Source organism: Melozone crissalis, unplaced genomic scaffold (assembly GCF_028551555.1).
Source record: "Melozone crissalis strain CALT ecotype California unplaced genomic scaffold, PUWL_Pcris_2 ptg000035l_1, whole genome shotgun sequence".
NCBI lineage: Eukaryota > Metazoa > Chordata > Aves > Passeriformes > Passerellidae > Melozone > Melozone crissalis.
Window position 1 is genome coordinate 9,313,320 of NW_026535813.1, and position 20,911 is coordinate 9,334,230.

The 20,911-nt window shown below is 45.8% G+C and overlaps 1 protein-coding gene across 1 annotated transcript in view; it reads right to left on the reverse strand.

Moving 5' to 3' along the window:
• Nucleotides 1-2,808: 2,808 nt before the first annotated feature.
• Nucleotides 2,809-20,911, reverse strand: part of LOC128941423 (CBP80/20-dependent translation initiation factor-like) — a 487,587-nt gene continuing 469,484 nt past the window's right edge. The window contains exons 17-18 of the mRNA XM_054283182.1: nt 4,815-4,868; nt 2,809-3,024 (exon numbers count right to left, since the gene is read on the reverse strand). Coding sequence (XP_054139157.1) covers nt 2,809-3,024; nt 4,815-4,868 — 270 coding nt within the window. The remainder of the gene's footprint in view (nt 3,025-4,814; nt 4,869-20,911) is intronic.

A 20,911-nucleotide genomic window follows, 5' to 3' on the forward strand; every position in this document is an offset into this window, starting at 1 on the left:
CAAGGTCAGTGGAGAAGGAGTGCGAGGAGGTGCTCCAGGCACTGGATCTAGGATTCCTCTGCAGCCTGCGGTGAAGACCAGAGTAAAGCAGCTGTCCTCCTGCAGCCCATGGATGTCCGTCCACAGGGATGCAAACATCCACCTGCAGCCCATGGAGGAGGCCTGTGCTGGAGCAGAGGGATACCTGAGAGGAGGCTGTGAACCTGTGGGAGACCTGTGGAGAGAGGGGTCCACACTGGAGCATCCTGTCCTTGAAGGACTGCACCCTGTGGAAGGATGACCCACGTGGCAGCAGTTTGGGGAGGACTATTGCCAGTGGGATGGACTCATGTTGCAGCAGTTCTCAGAGATCTGTTGCTTGTGAGATGGACTCACATTGGAGAAGTTCGCAGAGAACTGTGTCTCATGGGAGGAACTCCATGCCTGGAGCAGGGGAACAATTCCTTTCCCTGAGCAGAGGGAGAAACAATGGGTGATGAACTGACCATAACTCCCATTCCCTGTCTCCTTGCACCGCTGGGGTAGGAGGTAGAGCTGGGAAGGAGAGAGGGATGAAGGGAAGGTGTGTTTAAGGGTTTATTTTACTTCTTATTACACTGCTCTGATTTTGTTAGGAATAAATTCAATTAATATTTCTAATTTGAGCCTGTTTTACCCATGACAGTATTTGACGAGTGATGTCTCCCTGTCCTTATCTCAGCTCATGAACCCGTCATTATATTTTCTCTTTCCTGCCCTGCTATAGAGGGGAGTGAGAGAGTAGCTTGGTGGGTGCCTGGCATCCAGCTAGAATCAACCCACTGCAACCATCTTAATCAAGTTCAGCTGCTCATAATTCTATCAAGCACCATTGCTACTAATGAAGCTGACCCAACACAGGGTGCCATCACCATGCAAATCTCCTGGGCTTGAATCCATAAAGCAGAAAATAAATTTTCTAGACAAGTCCAGTGCACCCAGCAATCATTTTGCTGCTGAGTACACAGAAAAGCTGAAGCTCCTGTTTGTTCCTACTGATACTCCATGTGCAGAATAAAAACCACAATTGCAGACAACCAGATGAAAATTCAAATAATACTGAACCACAGCATCACAACCTAAGCTGTACCAGTGAAGGTTTAAGTTGGACATTAGGAAGAAGTTCTTCTCAGAAAGTGTGTTTGGGTGTTAGAATGGGCTGCCCAGGGAGGTGGTGGGGTCAATGTCCCTGGAGGTGTTTAAGAAAAGACTGGATGTGGCACTTAGTGCCATGGTCTAGTTGACAAGGTAGTGTTAGGTCATAGGTTGGACTTGATGATCTTGGAGATCTTTTTCAACCTAGTTAATTCTGTGATTCTGTGTTTTAATAAGCAGTGTCAGTAGACGACAAATAAGGAGACCACCAAGTCATCTTCATCATTCGGGGAGGGATGCAACAGAATGGCATTTCTGTGTACCAGCCCCCTTACTCTCTGGGCATTTCCTCGTCCAGGAGGCATCTTGCTTTCACCTCCCAGCAGTCGCCTTTTCCTTTGGGATGCTCTATCACAGAGCAACCCAGGTATCCTGGAGCAACCTGGAGACCCCTGGGCAAACTCTCCCCCTGGAATATGCCACCCATCCCTCAATGATGTGGTGCCACTTACACCAACCACGGGACAGAGTTGCTCTTGTACATTGCACACCTGGAAACATTGGACAGCAAATTCAGCTAGTTAGAAGCCAGGCTCAAAACCTCTATTTTTGGCTTTTTCTATTTTTCCCCTCTTCTTTTTTCCTCCTTTTTTCCATGCATTGCTTGTCTTCTCTTTACCAGTCACCAAAGAAGAACATGAACTCTTCCATTTCTCCCTTGCCCTGTATGTTATTAGGCCTGACTGTAACAGGCCTGGATTAAAATGTATAATTATAGCTATGACAGTAACTACAATAAAGCACTCTTTCAATAGAAAAAAAAATTATTACATTAAAAAAAGGGTTATAGTGGCTGAGGGATAATGGTGACTTGAAAAGCAAGGGCCACAGAATTCCCTGTTTCTTAGAGCTCCCAGCTCAGAGGACATGATTTTCAATCCATCGAGAAGATTACTGGCAAGCTGATGATGGCTATGTTACTTCTGCAGTGGCATTTGGGCTCCTTTAAAATAGTCCTGCTTCAGAATCCTCACATAAACCATTAGTAAGCTTTTGGGAAGGCATTGCTTTCCTCATCTCTGAGCTGCTTGCAATTGTTCATTCGATGATACAGTAAAATAAGAAGAAATCACAAATAATAAAGAAAAAAAACCCCAGTGCAAATAAGAAAGTCATCCCACTCTCCAATCTACTTTCAAAGGGGTGGCAAGTAAGTGGAGGGGCACACAGAAAGTCAAAGACAGGATGGGAACCTAGCACAAGACCCTCTGGACAAAAGCCATCACTTATGAGTGTCTGGTACAGTGTGTATCTAGCTTTGTCCTCCCAAGACATCTGCTGCCTGCTGTTTCCTGCCACTTGGCCAGGGCAAGGCAGGAGGACAGCATAAAAACAATAATAGCCCCCACTTGGATTAGTTGTTTGTGTTTTTTAATTTCCAAATTCTCTGTCTTCTTTTGAAAGTCAAACAATAACCTGGTGGGCATGTTGCTGCTTCTTGAGCAATGAGTTCAGAAAAAGAAACCTGACGCAGCTGAAAAGGAAACATACTTCTCCATCCCCATCCCATGAATGTATTCTAAAGCATGATGGGGGTTGCTCTTCTGGGGAATTTAAATCAGAAAAGTTTTTGCCAGATCCCGTCAAGGTGCATGTCTTCTTCCTGTTCCTTCCCACCCCACCTTGTCCTGCCGCTCAGGCTGTCAGTTTTTGGATGGTCTTGTTGTAGTACTGAGTGATGGTGGGCATCAGGGGGTTCCAGTTGTTGGCATGCAGCTCAATGACTTCCAGCAGCAGGGACTGTGTCAGCATGGACTCAGAGGGACACAGCATCTTGTCACGTGCTATCGCCAGCAGCTCTGTCATCATCTCGGGCAGCTGCTCCTCCAGTAACCAGCCGCTGCTCTGCAGCTGTCAGGAAAAGAAGGGGTCAGCCATGGCTTATTGATCCTTGTGTGTCCCAAGCTGAGACATTCTATGATTCTATCATTCTATAATATTCAGACACTCCACTGGCTTTTACAAACATGCTCCATCCCTCCAATTCTTCCCTGCTTGGTGTGGTAGAGCCACCAGGCAAGGTTATAAGGCATTGTGACTTTTGAAAACCAAATCCACCTGGCAGAAAGCTCCAAGAGCATGAAGGGCGAGGTTTTGAAAAGCATCTGCACTGGGCTGCTAGAGGAGCAAATGGTCCAGCTACTGCTGATATAAAAGGAAGATTGTTTTGAAAAAAAAAATAATCCCACCTAAAAATCATGCTATTGTCAAAACAATTTGCAGGCTGTGATGTGTTTTTCTTGCCTTCTACCTGGCCCTTCATTTACTTGCTGATTCACAGCTCACAGTAACTCCCAGTCATTAATTGTAATAAGCAGAGCCCTCCTGTATGCATAACAAATCCCACCCTGACAAGATCTGCATTTATACCTGTCATGCTACTTCACTGAGGACAGCCAAGGGGTTTTTCTTAAACAATTACTCCTTGGAGAGCCTCCATGGAGCAGCATAAGCCTTAGGTGGTTCCACAGAGAAGGTCCAAGCTGGGACTGGACGGCAGTGAGTCCACCATCATGGAAGATTAGTGGGTCTTGAATGCAGAGCTCCTCAAAGTCCTCACCTTAAAAATTCAAACCCTTCTCCTCAGTTGCTTGTCACTTTGCTGAATTTCAACCATTTGGGCTATAATTTCAATCACTCTCTGCAAGGAAAGCATCCATCCTTACAGGCAAATCAATTCCCAAAAAAGATACTAATGAAACTCTTCCATATTTATACCAGCATTTCCCTGCAAATATGCTGCTGAGCTAAACAAACTTGTCCGTGTGACCCATGAGGCAGTTTTTTCTCCAACACAGGTGTTTTTGTGCTTAAAATATAAGTGTAGGGTGAGATTTGAAGGAACCAGGATGACATAATTTTGTGATGGGACTCTGGCTACCAAACCTTTTGCATCCATGTACATGCATCACAAGTCCAGTGATAGAATCTCAAGGGCCATCTCTTATCTCACAGTAGTGTCTTTTATCTACTCCGCTCTCATGAGACCCCAACTGGAGTACTGCATCCAGCTCTGAGGTCCTCAGGACAGGAAAGACATGGACTTGTTAAAGAAGGTCCAGAGGATGCCACAAAAGTGGTCAGAGGACTGGAGCAGCTCTCCTAAGAGGACAGGCTGAGAGAGTTGAGGTTGTTCAGCCTGGAGAAGAGAAAGCACCAGGGAGACCTTAGAGCACTTTCCATTATCTAAAGGGGATACAGGAGAGCTGGAGAGGGACTTTGAACAAGGGCATGTAGAGATAGGACAAGGGGCAATGGCTTGAAGCTGAGAGAGGGCAGGTTTAGATTAGATATTGGGAAAAAATTATTTCCTGTGAAGGTGGTGAGGCACCGGCACAGGTTGCCCAGAGAAGCTGTGGATGAGCTATTCCTGGAAACAGGTTCAGGTTTTAAGGTCAGGTTGGACAGAACTCTGAGCAATCTGATCTATTTGAAGATGTCCCTGCCCATGGTAGGGGGTTGGATTAGATGCTCTTTAAAGGTCCCTTCCAACCCAAACCATTTGGTGATTCCATAATGCAAAGGGGCAACACAGCTGTTTGGGTTTGGAAACATCTAATAGCTGCTTGACATGTATGTTGCAAAGGACAGCAGCAGCAGAGCAGTGAGGACTGGGGCAGGTGGTGCAGGTGCTTCCCTACCTCCATGGAGCAGCAAAGCACAGCATCTTCCTTCACATCCTGAGATTGTAACAACTGCAAAAGAGAAGAGAGAGGTGGTGAGAAATGCATGACCTCCTCTTCCTCTCTTACAACCTTCCTTTCATCTCTTCATCTAGCTTGACTTTTGCCAGTTCCAGGAGGAAAGGACAGAAAATCAGAAAAGGGAGGAGGAAAGATATAATCAACACAAAAAATTAAGATAAACAGTGACAAAATGCAGGGTAAAGGGTATCACCAGCCTACCCACTGCTGAGAGCAAGCAAGTAGGACAGAATGTAGACTTTAGATTAACAGCTTTCAAAATCAAATTATTTAGGTGTAGTGGGTTGACCTTGGCTGGGTGCCAGGTGCCCACTCAGTTGCTGTATCACTCCCTTTCCCACTGGGACAGGGGAGACAATAAGATGGAGAACAACCAGCAGGGTAAGATAAGGCAGTTTTATTACAGTAAAAGAAAGAAATGAGTGGAGATCTGTGCATGCAAGAGCTAAAGAGGAAAAAAAGTCGGTCTCTACTTCGGCATGCATAACAGTTCCTTCAGAAGGCAAACACTGAAAACTCATGAATGCTCCCCCTTCCTCCTCTCTCCCTTAGCTTATATATCTGAGCTGATGTCATATGGTTTGTAATATCCCTTTGGCTAATTTGGGTCAGCTGGCCTGGTTGTGTCCCCTCCCAGGATCTTGCCCACTCCCATCCCCTTTGATGGGAGAAGGAATGTCAGAGGGACAGCATTGCTCATCAGTGGCCAAAACACTGGTTATCAACACTTGTCCAGCTACCAGTGCAAAGCACAGCGCTGTGAACTTTACCTCCATCAGACCCAATACATTACGTTACATAGCTTTTTTAATTCCACAACAGGCAATGAGAAAACACACTAGTTTCACATACACAGTGACTAAATGCAGCCATCAGACAACAGCATTTGTTATTTGGAAGGGAAGCATTCTGCCCCAGAGGCATCCCCCCCTCACTGAACCTTTTCATCCCTGTGAGGCCACTTATAACAGACATAAAATTACCTGATGGCAAAGCATTACATCCAATACACTGTAACACGGCTCCCTCTAGACAGATTCTATAGTGATACAAGTGCAATGAGTGCCAACAAAACTATGGTGTCTTAAGTGTAGCGACTCCAATCCTACTCTGCTGTCCATTAACTTTGCATTATAAACATGAGCTTGTAAGCACCAGCAACTTTCAATAGAGACCCGAAATGTTGTTGGGCATGGCATGGGATGGCGAAGGAAGATGCTCACCTAGTGGTTCAGACTCAGGGTTGTCGTAGTTACAGGAAAAAGGGTGCCAATATGGGTGCAACCAAACTGTATTCTAGGGACATCTACATAATTTCTGATAAGCTGTTAATGATTGGTTGTTCACAGTAGCTACCCAGGGCACACCCAATCCCTCAGGGTACAATCTGGATGGGGCAAACCCTGCCAGATGGGGTAGTGTTTCTTTATCTTCACAAATGACCCAGCAGTGATAACTCGCTCCAGGGGAGCATCAACATGGTTACACCCATCCTGAAGGCACCATCTCTGCTAATGGGCCATAATGGCTCAGCAGCCAGCTGCAATGCCCATCAAAGACTCCCCAAAATATCCTATGACTCACAGGATTACATCATTCCATTGCAAAACTCCCTGCCCTGGAGGAGATACTGAGCATTCATGCCTCGACTTGAGGGTATATAATCTGGGGGTTTGAGGACTGGACACCACCACCACTGGACAGCTCCAGAGGACCTGAACTTCCACTGGAGGACCAGACCTTCCACAGGACCACTGCATTTGGCAAGACTGCGACCATCACTTCAACAGCACTGCAACCACCACTTAATCAGACTACAATCACCACCCTGACCAACAGGGTGCCAGGTTGTACTCTGACTTTGTGTTTTTAAGCCAGTTTTTCTGTATCATTGCATTCATTGTAATCTTTCTATAAATTTTAACACTGACCTGAAATCTCTCTCAAGGTATTTGTGTGGGGTTCATTTCTCACACTGGATTACTTGCAAACCAGCACAAGGGTGTACAGTGAGGGTCAATGCCTCTTCCTGACAATGGCAAAGCATAGGAGCTAAGCATCTCACCCCACGAACCTTGAAACCTGTCACAGACATCTTTTGTGAAAAATCCTTTCTTTAGGATTTTTCCCTTTTCTGGGAATCTGAGGCCCCAGAAAGAGAATGTAAACAATGATTATCTGCTGCTGTGGAATGCAACAGGTGCACCTGTGATTGGCCCATGTTGCATGTGTACAATTAAGGGCCAATCAGAGACTGAGCTCTCTCTGGGAGAATCAGAGAGAGCTCCATTGTTGATTCATTCCTTTTTCTATTCTTAGCTTAGCAGCTTCTGAACTTTTTGCTCTATTCCTATTAGTATAGTTATAATGTAACATATATCATATAATAATAAATCCAGCCTTCTGATCATGGGGTCAAGATTCTTGTCTCTCTCTTCACTCCTGAAAAACCCTTGCAAGCCCAGTAACAGAAACTATTAGCAAGGACCCTGAAAAAGGGATCAGAAATACCTATTTTCCACTGTTTTTATCTTTATGACTTTGTTACACACACAGAGATGCTGTTTCAGGTATTTTGCTAAAAACACAATTGTTCTAGTAGATAAAATACTGACACAGGAATTGGGAGACACGTACCATGCTATGCAAGCAAAGCCATTTTATTACACAAGATCATCAAAATTTATACGTCACTACGTTTAGTACAAAACTTTCCATCCAGACCCCTTTGCCCCTGTTCCATAGCATCGCAATCTTCTTGGCTATCATTATTGCACCAGGAACTTACTTGTTACATTCTTTCATCAGCAATGTCCTTGTTACATCTTCCCTCATCAGAGCGGTCAGTGTCAGAGTGGTCAGAGTGACCAGACATGATGTCTTCACTTCTGTTCTTGCTTTGAGTTTATTTTTATCTCAGCTTCCACTGTATCAGGGCCAAAAGGTCGGTGGCACTACCCAGCTCAGCTTCTATAGCTGTCTGCTCTTCCACATCTCCCCCTTTTTTGTTTTTTATGGAAAGAGTTTGTGTACTTTGATGTTAAAACAGTTTGCACTTGTAAGGCCATTATCTTATTACAACTATTACTAGTCATTTGCTAGATACAGGATAAGATACATAGAATACAGATCACAATCAATATAGACATATCAAATGCAATCATGTCACTGATAAATAGATTCGCAGTATAGGAGAACAAAAGGATAATGTCCAAGGCCTCCTAGGAAGTCGAAATAAATGACTACTGTTCCAAAGTTCTGTCTTAGGGTGGGGGTGTGTATTCTATTGCCATCTGTTAGAGGTGGGGCAGTTATCTTCTGTTATTTGGGCAGTTTTTCTTTATCTCTTCCACAACCAATCCTCCCTCTGGGGAGATATCTTCTGTTAATGGTCCATTGAGTCTCACTGCATGACTGATAAAATTACATCATCCCATTGTGAGATGCTCTGCACAGAGGGAGGAGCCAAGCATTCCTACCTGGATATAATCTGAAATTTGGAACACCGCAGTCAGCCTTTTCCACTGGATTCCTAGAGCATCAGCTTTCTTTTCCACTGGATTCCCAGAGGAAGACCAGGCCCATCTACACCACCACCAGACCTTCAGAGGAAAACTCCACCCTTCTACAGGATCACTGCTTCAACAGAACCACATCTGTCACTCCAGAAGGACTGCAGCCACCATTTAATGGGACTGCTACCAACACCCTGACCAACAGGGTGTCAGGTTGTATTCTGACTCCGTCAGTGTTGTTTTGTATTACTGCATTTTTGTTTTATTTTTATTGTTTCCCTAATAAAGAACTGTTATTCTTATCCCCATATCTTTGCCTGAGAGCCCCTTAATTTAAAAATTATAATAATTCAAAGAGAGGGAGTTTACATTTTCCATTTCAGGGGCGGCTCCTGCCTTCCTTAGCAGAGACCTGTCTTTTCAAACCAAGACAAGTTCATATGGTTGGAGCTCAGGAGCCATGCTGTTTAGGCAGGAGGAAGTCCATAAGATGGAAATGTTGACTGTGACATTACTGAATGGCTTTCTGGAAGCATGGAACAGGGAATAACTGAAAAAGGTCAATAGGAACACAATGCCATGATGGTGAGTGCAGTAGGACACAAGGCCTCTTTTGGCAGGCTGCCTCCATAAGGCTCCAGACACAGCCATGTCCTAGCAGTCCTACCCCTGCTCCTGCCTTGGCCACAAGGGTTGGCTGGTAATTAGGTAATTTTTCTTCTCTCTGGGACTCATTTTCTTGGAGATGATCGATGTTTGTCCAGACGAGCAGAGAACTACTTTGAACCTTTTGGTGATAAAACACATGCATACCTTCTCCCTAGGTTAGTAAATCAGCTATGCCTTGCCAGTGTACATTCAATCAGGAATCTTTACGCAGAAACTTTTAGAAATTGGTTCTGCACATGCAAATCTTCAAAATGGTATCGCTCTGCCAGGGATCCAATTTGATGATTTGCTTTCAAAATTTTTAGTGTAAATATGGCATTATCTAAACATTCTTAAGGAGCCATATTCCCCCTCTTTGTGTTTTCAACAACATGTGTCTCTCATTATGAACATGAAGGCAACATAAAAGAAAACAATACAATACAATAAACTTACACTAAGCAGAAATAAGTCAGATAATATCCATAATTAGTAGCACACGAGAGATAGGATGGTGATTTAAAACAATACATCATCAATTCCCTAAATACTGTACAGTCACCCAGTCTGCAGCAGCTGGCAAGCCTCGTTTCACAGTGAGGACCTGGAGAACTATTCCCGGGTAAGGCCTTCAAGGTCACTTCAAAAGGGGGTCCAGCTGTTATAAGTCCAAATTGGCAAGTCAAAGTGACCTGAGTACAGTTTTGGTGCAGAAAACTGCTGGGTTTGTTGGCATACTTCCTGACCAGGTAGGGCCAGAGCTTGGCCAGAGCCCAGGCCTTAACTGGAAGAGTCTCCCTAACATATTCTACAAACAAGCCTCACAGTAATACCGTTAGGAAAGTTTCTTAAAATGGTACATGTTATCGCTTCAGGGTGACCCCAATGCAGGGAATAATGTGCTCTGACTCCATGATTCAGAAGGCTGAGCAATTGCTTTAATAAGCTAGGTTATATTACACTAATACTATATTAAAAAGATACTATACTAAAGAGATACTAAAGAAAAACCGGTGACTGTGTCCAGTCATGACACAGCTTTGACCCAATTGGCCAATCAATCCAAACAATCATTACCAGAATCCAATTAACAAATCACTTTCAGTAAACAATCTCCATAACACATTCCACATGTGCCAAAGAGATAAGAATTGTTTTCTCTTCTCTGAGCTTTTCACTGCCTTCCCCAGAAAAAATCCTGGGAGAGAGAATGATGTCTCTCTCTGTCCAGAGAATGTGAATACCACAACATGTCTTGCAGATAGCTACACAAAGATATATTAAAGTTTGTAAAGCAGCCAGCTTTGTTATCTATCCTTAGCTAAATAGTCAGTGGTTGCCACTGTTGAGTAAGAAATGACACACATTCACCAAAAGGTTGATTGGAATAACACGCCATTTAATTTGGTCTGCTTCCTTTTAATACACTGTTCTGATCCAGGTGCACTTGATTGGTCATTTAGTTAATACATTTCCCCTGATTGGCTAATTAACAAGACACCCTTTTTATAAACAATCTTTGAGAAAAACAAGAAAACAGAGAGTAGGAAAAAACAACACCTGCAGGTTGTTTATGGTAATAAGCTATCATGGTTTATCTTCAACTCCCTAAAGTCTCTCAGGCTAATTTTGGGAAAATTTATCTAGTTTTCTCGCTCTCTGACCAGGCTGTCACATCCACAAACAGTACCATGAACAAAATGCGAATAACTAAAGTAATGCATATGTGTAACTTTTAATAATATCTTATGGATAATGCTTGTTATAAAAAGTCAGTGAATTCACATTATGAGACTACATCAGCAGTAACTGTGTGTGGTGGTTTTGCATGGGAGGCACTCACGGAAGTGGTACAAAGAGGAAGTTGATACACCTCTGTGAATACCCATGTTAAAAAACAAAAAATCCCATGAAATTTCACTTCCTTTTCCAGTCAGCAAAGAGGTAACAAGCTGGGCCAGGCAGCCCCTGCTGTGGGCCACCAGCCGGGCCCCTCCCCATCAGGTGCCAGGCAGGGGGGAGGGGAGGCCACAGGGCCGAGGCCAAGCAGGGCTGAGGCCAGGCAGGGCTGTGGCTGCAATTGCTAACACCTTGCTGCTACTAAACCCTTCCCCACCACCAGTACTGGGCCGAGCTGGGTCTGCTGGGCCCCAGGAGCAGTCCTTGGCCATGGCTGGCTCGGCCAAGATTCTACCACTGTTGAGATTCTCCTGCAACCATTGGACAGGGGGAAGAAGAAGCCATAAGCCCCAGCATGTTGGCTGCTGAGATCCTAGCTGCTCCTTCTTTCATTCTTTCACCAGCAATGTCCTTGTTGCATCTTCCCTTGTCAGAGCAGTCAGCGTCATAGTGGTCAGAGTGACCAGACATGATGTCTTTACTTCTCTTCTTACCTTGAGTTTATTTTTACCACAGCATCCACTGTGTCAAGGCCAAAAGGTTGGTGGCACTACCCAGCTCAGCTTCTATAGCTGTCTGCTCTTCCACATACTGAGATTCCTAATAAGCCAACAAAGTGAGAGGGAGAGTTATGAAAAACACTGTACCATGAGGTAGCTGATAAAATTACAAGTGGTGGCAACACTTGAAGGTACATGTCATAAATGTATATTATATTGTTGGCTTTTTGCAAATATTAAGATGAATGCTATATGTATAATGTTAAAATAACTTTGCTTTTATTTATGCTATTAACAAAAACTTAGACATAGTAGTAGTGGTAGCTGATATAGTTGTAAGTGAACTGTCTGTTTAGTTGGGATAATGTGGAGAGTTTTGTCAAAGAGTGGCTTGAGGAGAGAGGACACAGCCGAATTTATTTGGTAAAGATGTCCTAACTAGGGCAGAGGCCTTTTTGCAGGCAGGGTGTCTGTTGAGAAAGTAGCAGGCTAAAGAATGGAAAAGTACAAGACAGTGGTTAATTCCAAATCTTGCACCTGCAAAGATAACGTGTCCTTGGGCCTAGTGGAGGATGATAAAGAAATGGACAGCGAGGTGTGAGAAGTAGAGAACGTAGGCCCAAAGGAATGTGGATGAGTTAATGGTATAGTTTAACCAATAGATTGCTTGGCTTACAGAATATTCATGAGCTTATTATTTGCTGTATAAGTGTTTGATGCTTTCTTTAATAAGCTGGACCTGTGATGAACCATGTGGTGTCCTGGTCTCCTTCCTACGACACATGGTGACCCTGACTGCTGACCCCTCATCTCGACTAAAAGAAAAAGGGGAAGAGAACGTCCCACGGTCGAGGAAGTTGGAGCTGGGTCCTGTTCGCAGCCGGGACGGTGCCGGAATTTTGAAGCACCCTTGGGGTTCACATTGGTGACTCAAGCCATTCACGTGCTGCCGGAGCCTGGAAAGCTGCAAGAGCGCTCACGAATAAAACGGTATGGATAGGCAAGCAGCATACAAACTCTTTGCCGCGTATTTAGAAAGGTGAGGGGTAAAGGGGATAGATTTAAAAAAGGAACTCCCAGGGTTGCTAGCCTATGGTTATGCTAAAGGTGTTTTCCTTAACCCACATACAGTTCATGAACTCGCTGAATGGAGAAAGTTTGGGGATATATTGTGGGAGGTGGTGTTAGAAGATGATAAAACAGCAAAGAAATTGGGCAAGCTATGGCGCGTGGTTCACAACGCACTACTTCAACATGTCTCTGAGCGTAAGGCGGCAGAAAGGGCGACAGAAGCTCATAAGAAAAATATAGGGTATGGTCGCGAGGACGATCCTCTCGTGCCTTCGGTAAACAAGGTGTTAATACCGATGGGTTCAAAACAGTCTGGGATGGAGGATCCTGTTACAGGCACGGGGGGGCCGTCTGCACCTCCTCTGTCGGAGGAGAAGGACGAGCTGGAGGATAGAGGAGAGCGCAGACAGAGCCCGTTGCCCCCCCGCAGGGAACGCGGGCTAAGCCAGCCGCCCCCCCGCAGGGAGCGTGAGCCGAGCCTGCCACCTCCCCCACCCGAATGGCCCGCGCAGAGGCGGCAACAGCGCAAAACTCTCCGAGAGTCAGATCCTATCCCAGGGGCACTCAGTGACCCATGGTGGGGGATGGCTAAACAAAGGAGGGAGGCTTGGGCTGCTCTGGCAAAAGAGGCAATGCAAATGGGGGATCATGAGGCAATGGAGGCCGCTTCTGCTTTTGCCTGTCCAGTTACATACACGCCACAGTATGATGCTCAGGGGAACCACACACAGAATCTGGCGGAGTACACTCCTTTAGACTGGAAGTTGTTATCCCAGTTGCGGTCCACCGTTAGTCAGTTCGGGGTGAAAAGCGAACCTGTTAGGCAGATGCTAGATTACCTCTTTAATACGCAAATTTTGTGCCCGAATGATTTGAGGGGAATAGTGCGGCTAATATTTACTCAGCATCAACAGTTGTTGTTTAATGCGCATTGGCAAGCTTTGGTTAATGAGTTGGTCGCGACACAGCGAGCTCAGGGGAACCCACTGCATGGAGTGACAATGGATGAGCTCATGGGCTTGGGGGCATACTTGCGCACGGAGGCACAGTTGATATCAGGAGCAGATAAGCTTAGAGAAGCCATGCGGTTGGTACGTGCAGCCATAGAAAGAGTTAAAGAGCCAGGAGGGCTGCCGGCGTACATGGACATAAAACAAGGCAGAGAGGAATCGTTTGGGAGTTTTATTGACAAAGCAGCTGCGGCTATAGACCGGGCTGGCATTGCAGAATACATGAAGGGGGCGTTATTGAAGCAGTGTGCCTTACAGAATAGCAATCCGGCCACGCAAAGGGTGCTAGCCACTCTGGGAGCAAATTGGACCATTGAGGAAGCGCTAGAGCGAATGGCGTTACAGCCAGCAGCCTCACAAGCCTTCTTAGTACATGTAATAAAGGAATTAGGAGTAGGGCTGCAAAAACAAGTAGAATCCACTCAAAATCAGGTGTTAGCCGCTCTTGCTCCTCTCCGAAACGGCTCAATGGCAGTCACGCAGGGAGGCTCAAGAACATACCCCAAATGTTACCGATGTGGCAGTGGGGGACACATGCGCCGAGAATGCAGAACGACTGGCTTGTGGTGCCAAAACTGCCAATCCAGCTCCCACAACACCTCGGCTTGCCGGCACCGATCGGGAAACGGGCGGCGGAGCGCGATTGCTGGCCGCGCCCAGACACAAGTTGCCGCCGTGACAACAGCGCCACCTCCTGTCTGCAGCCAGCAACAGCAGGGAGCCTCGGCTTGGACATATCAGCAGCAGTAGATGTCACATTAATGACGAACCGGCCTGAAAGGATACCAACCGGAATAAACGGTCCTCTCTCGCTACAAGGGCAAAAATGTGGAGCCTTATTGCTGGGACGCTCCTCAACATCCATGCTGGGACTATTTGTATTACCTGGGGTCATAGATGCGGACTATACCGGAGAAATACAAATCATGGCTTACACCCCTTATCCCCCGATAAAGATAACCAAAGGACAACGCATCGCGCAATTGGTACCACTACCACAGATGACATCTGGTATTCCATCGTTTACTGGACAGAAGCGGGATGGAAAGGGTTTTGGCTCTACTGGTGTTGCACTCCTGACTCTAGATCTTCAAGAGAGGCCAAAACAAAAAGTTGAAATTACCCATGGACATCAGAGCATAACCCTTCATGGATTATTGGATACGGGAGCAGACACCAGCATCATATCACCAGAAGCATGGCCACAGCATTGGCCCCTGCTCCCATCAACAAACATGCTCACGGGAGTAGGAGGACTTACTTTGGCAAGCAAAACACCACCCCTGTCGGTGCGCATTGATGGGCAACAAGTGTCTGTTGTGTTTTCAGTCGTTCAGTTGCCCCCTACAGTCTCTTGCCTGATTGGCAGGGATGTTTTAACACAGCTGGGGGTGGTGTTGACCAATCACCACCCTTTGGGGTAATTGCCATTGCTTGGACTTTCCCCATTCCACTCACCTGGAAAACAGATACACCGGTGATGGTTAAGCAGTGGCCCTTGAAAGGGGAGAGTCTTATGCATGCCCATGAATTGGTGAAGGAACAATACGAGCAAGGACATTTACGACTCTCAACGAGTCCGTGGAACACACCCATTTTTGTGATCAAGAAGAAGTCAGGGAAATACTGCCTGGTACACGATCTACGAGCTGTGAATGACCAGATGGAACCGATGGGGGCCTTGCAACCTGGTCTTCCGAATCCAGCCCTGATCCCTCAAGATTGGCGGCTTTTAATCATCGATTTAAAGGATTGTTTTTTCACTATTGGACTGCATCCCAATGACATGAAGAGGTTTGCCTTTACCGTACCAGCAATAAATCGTGGGGAACCAGACAAAAGATTTGAATGGAAGACACTTCCGCAGGGCATGCGGAACTCCCCCACGTTGTGCCAGCTTTACGTTGATGCTGCATTACAGCCATTATGTCAGCAGTGGCCAGCTACCATAATATATCATTACATGGATGATATTTTGTTTGCGCAGCAACAGCCATTTTCCCCTTTACAGGTTGACAGCATCAGAGACACTCTTGCAGCATCTTCACTTGTTATTGCCACAGAGAAAATTCAGACCACGAAACCATGGAAGTATTTGAGATGGACTCTAATGGACCAAACAGTGGTACCCCAAAAATTAGAACTGCACTTGGACATTAAGACTTTACATGATGCTCAAAAGTTGCTAGGAGACTTACAGTGGCTAAAACCCATTGTGGGAGTACCAAATCACTTGTTGGAGACCCTACAACCCTTGTTAAAGGGTACTGATCCCACTACCCCTGTATGCCTCACGAAGGAACAGCATACTGCCCTACAGCAAATCAGTAATTGTGTACAACAAGGATATGTGTCCCGTCGACAGCTAGATTGCCCTATTGACCTCACCGTTTGGAATAGTCCTTGTCACCTGCTTGGCGCTCTCTCCCAATATGAGAACAAAACAGGGGAGATACGTGTATTGGAATGGCTGTCACCACCATTACAACATAAAAGAACAATATTTTCAAAAATTGAACAATTGGCTGCGTTGATTAAAAAAGGCTGTCTCAGAATTACTGAAGTGGACGGTCGAGAACCTGCCACCATTAGGCTACCCATGGAAAAAGAGACGCTAGACTGGTACCTGGTTAATTCAGTGGACTTACAGGAAGCATTATTTACATCATCTGCAAAGGTGGAGACAAGCAAGTTAGTGCCCAGGGTCCTGCAATGGATGACAGAATGGGACTGGATCACTCGGCTGCTGAGAAGAGAGCGACCCATAGAAGGAGCCACCACAGCCTTTACAGACGCAGGGAAGAAATCGAGACATGCTGCTGTTACTTGGCAAGAAAAAGGACAATGGAAGCATCAACTTCTTACAGCAGACCCTGCAGACAGCCTACAAACCTTAGAATTGTTAGCAGTAGTATGGGCAATGTCCAACCTGCATGAGCCCTTTAATGTGGTCACAGACTCTATGTATGTCGCAGGAGTAGCCAGACGTATAGAAGGAGCAGCAATTAAGGAAGTGAATAACAAACGGCTGTATGAGTTACTGGTTCAATTAAGGAAAGCTCTCCGGGATAGAAGTGTGGTGTACTCTGTAATCCATATCAGGAGCCATAAGTGGTCCGAGGGCCTAGGAGAAGGGAATGAGCGTGCAGATAAATTGGTTACCTTACCCATTGATAACTCTTGTCCTGTTGATAAGCATACCTTAGCAAGAGAAGCCCATAGTAGATATCATCAAAATGCAAAAGGGTTGGCGAGGAACTTTGATTTGGGCTTATCAGAAGCCAAGGCCATTGTCAGGGCATGTCCAATATGCAGCTACCATAATGGGGGAATAGGTCTGGGCTGCGGAGTTAATCCTCGAGGTTTAGAAATGAATGAGAAATGGCAAATGGATGTCACACATGTAGCTAGGTTTGGTAGGCTCAAATATGTGCATGTTACTGTAGATACATATGGCCACTTGTAGAAGTCCATCCAAAAATCCTTCATTTTTTGCCTCACAATTGTCATGAGAAAAGACTACCGAAGGGTTAAAACTGCTGAGCCAGTTGGGAAAGAAAGTCTCCTGTCAGATTTTGGGGCTGTTTAGATGGTCTGGAAAAAGCCCAAAGATGGCCTTGGGCCGCCCGGGTTCGAAAGGACGAGAAGAAACTTCAGATCTGTTCTCGGTCTCGGTGTTTATTAATTGCTTATCTAAAAGATTTTCTCTTGGCCTGACAGAGTTCTGCTCAGCAGTCAGCCATGGGCACACACTGAGAGCCCCTGGGGCGGCCACCTATCTTTATACTTGGAGTTACGTATACAATATTTATCATTTTTCTCCAATACCCTCTACCCTTATTAACCAGTGTTCCCCTAGTAAGGTCCAATCCCGGAGTGCCAACATCACCACAGAAGATGGAGGCCTAGAGGAAGAAGAAGAAGGAGAAGGGCACGCCCCAATTCCTCCATCTTACTTCTCTAGACCCCCCTGTACAGAAATCTTAAACCCTGTATCTCACACTCCAATTAACTTATCCCTTCACCATTCACCCCAGTGAAATCCTCCTATCCTCATACTGATGTCATCTCCCCTGTGGGATCAAAGTCCAGCCACCAGACATTTCTGGCAACATTCCAGGACTCCCGAGCCCCCCAGGGGTGGTCTTGTTCACCCTGCACCCCAATTCTGAGAGGCTGAGATCCCACAGTCTCCTACTTATCTAGTGTGCTCACAAGTGATGTTTGCAGAACACGCCATGCTGTACTCGAAGGGGGCATGCTGCCCTTTTCTGGACAATTGAACTGGACTTTCTTCCAAACTCCTGATCTGGCTGGACTGAGCTCTGGGGTGGCTCCCCCCCCGCTCCATGAGAAGACCCCTCTTGCCTGTCTTCAACCACCGTGACGGACCAACAGAGATGCGAATCCCCTCATCAAGGAACCAAGAACCCCTCTGGCACCCTATTGGCACCCCCATGGCACCCCCATGGCAACCTCCTTCCAGAGACTGGGACTGTACCCCCTCCCAACTCAGGGAGAGGGAAAAACCTAACGTACCTGTGAGCATTCGGCCATGAAAACAATGGGCTTCTCCCCTCCATAGAAACCTAATTTCAGCTACCCTTCCCCCAACCAAGAACAGTATATATATTGGGGTTCGGTTCAGCTGTCCTTTGAGTACTCCCCAAGACGTGTACCAGCGAGTTTCGGCGGCGGGACCCCGAAGACCTCACGTTTTGGTAGCTATACCCCATTCCCTGACCTTCTTTCCTCCCTTTTTTCCTTGTCTTACCCTTATCTTCCCCGGATCCCTTAACCTAATGCATATTTAGCTGTGGTTATAATCAATAAAATTGCACCTTGTTGATTTGTTACTGCAAAACCCCTGTGCCTTTGTTGGTTATTTTTGCACCCAAAAATCATTCGTCACCCGTTCATTTCGGGCGGACCTTCACACCACTACATATGGGCTACAGCTCAGGGAGGAGAGAAAGCGATACATGTGATCAGGCACTTATTGAGCTGCTTTGCTTTCATGGGAGTCCCAAAAGGTATCAAAACGGATAATGGTCCGGCTTACACAAGTGCTAGGGTCCAAAAGTTTTTGGACCAATGGTCTGTCAAGCATGTGACAAGTATTCCACATTCCCCCACAGGACAGGCGATAGTAGAAAGAGCAAATGGTACCCTCAAACAATATTTTGACAAACACCAGGATTTAAAGGACCCACAAGCATGCCTGACTAAGGTTTTGTATGTAATCAATCATTTATGTGTTTTTGGGGAGGACGATGCCCCCCCTGCAGTTAAACATCACCCGAGATCAAGTCAGGAAACTATTAAGGAAACAGAGGCCTGGGTGAAGTATAAGAACCCAAGCACAGGAATATGGGAAAAACCCGCAAAAGTGTTATATTGGGGCCGGGGATATCTTTGTGTTTCCTCACCAACAGGGCCTCTGTGGGTGCCTGCCAAGTGGACTAAACCTGTCTTTAATGCAGCATCTGGTGAACAACCTTACGGAGGGGGACAAGGAGCGCCTGAAGAAGAAGCTGCCGCTGATCTTACAACCCTTATTGCTGCAAGTGAGGGGACACTCGAAAGCAGTGGACAGAGCAGTGACACGCCGCTGCCGGACAGCCAGGGAGCTGATTGACACGGTTGAAGCACTATCAACCTTCCACATAAAAGTACCAGCGAGGGAACGCTGCCTTGAGTGTCGCAGCCCCTGTTGTGCTGCGTGGGTAGCTTTATATTGTGGGGGTTGTGGTAAAAGCTTTTGGTTGGAACAGTCCGGGATCTGGGGTTTATGGTGTAACACCTGCAAGTATGACTACACATGGGGGGAAGACTGGCAAAGGGAAGTAAGGAGACAGACGGGGCTAGATACGGCTCTAGCTTTAAATCTTTACGAGTCTCCTGAGCAGAAAATCTTGGCCTACTACCGGTGGGAGGTACAGTGTATTGTGAAAAGAGTTAAGGCTCAAAGTAAGTCATACATAGCTTCTGCTAGGTGTAGAAAATTGGTGCCTTTAACACAGCATTCTGTAATAGGACCCATTAAAGGAGATCCCGATGAGGCATTGGACTCCTGCATTGAGAGTCTTCAGGGATTTAGATTGCAAGAGTTAGGATCGGTGAGGTTAAAGACAGATAAGAAAAAGAGAGCGAGAAAGAAACCAGAAAAATGAGGCTTATTTTTGTTATACTGCTCAGTGCTGTGGCGGATGGGGAGGTAGAAGTAACGTGCTTTAATCAGCCAAGAGATAACATATGGATAACGCTTGCTAATCAAACTAACCAATCTTCGCTTTGTCTTAGCCTTGGGGGGTTTACTAATCCATTTCGAACATGCTTGGTGGGTCTTCCAGTGTGGTCTCCTCGGGAATTTTGCAGTCTGATCAATAATCAAACTCTATGCATGTGCAATATGACAAACATTAAACCACCCACGCCAGGTTACACCGCAGGTCAAAGTGACGGTTACCGCCAATGCTTAATAATCTTATCGCTTAATACTACCCTGCATTCTCCTCCAGAGGAACTAGATCTCTTTGGAAGTGCAAACGCCAGTATAACTAACACCTCAAATGGCGGATGGTTCAGTTTTGAGCCCTTAGATCCACAGAATTTATATCGGCCTAGAGACGTATGGGCTACCCTGGATTCATCCCTCAGTTTGGATACAGTATCTAAACAGGTTTATAGCCAATGTAAAGGCACTAACATTAGGGCACCGAGGAAATTACCCGCAGGGATATTTCTAATCTGTGGAGACAGAGCTTGGAATGGTATACCAGTCAGGCCACAGGGTGGACCTTGCTATTTGGGGAAATTGTCATTGTTTCACCCCAGTGTGTCTTCATTAATGCAACTCAGTCAAAATTCAAGCAGGAGGAGACGTAGCCTGCATAACTTAGACTGCAGCCGGATAGGAGGCCCACGGTTTTGGAGTGAGTTTAAACAAGTGGTAGTCTCAACTATTTTGCCAGGAGGAGCTGCAAATAAAGCTATGAACTTAGCAAAGCAGTTGGGATGCTGGGCCAGGGATGAGCTAGACAAGACGTCACAAATTTTAGATATGCTAACTGCAGATGTGCAAAGTGTTAATCATGCTGTTTTGCAAAATAGAGCTGCTATAGATTTTTTGCTTTTAGCACAAGGTCATGGATGTGAAGAGTTTGAGGGAATGTGTTGCATGAAGTTGTCTGATCATTTTGTGTCTATTCATGTGAAGATAAAAGAATTACAGCAGGGACTTTACAATCTCAAAGAAGAAGAGGGTTTAGGAATTGACGAATGGCTTAAAAGCTTAGGACTTGGACCGTGGCTGAGAAACCTTGTGATATATGCTATAGGGTTACTGGGTGTGATTTTGCTGCTTTTGCTTATTTTGCCTTGTATTTTTA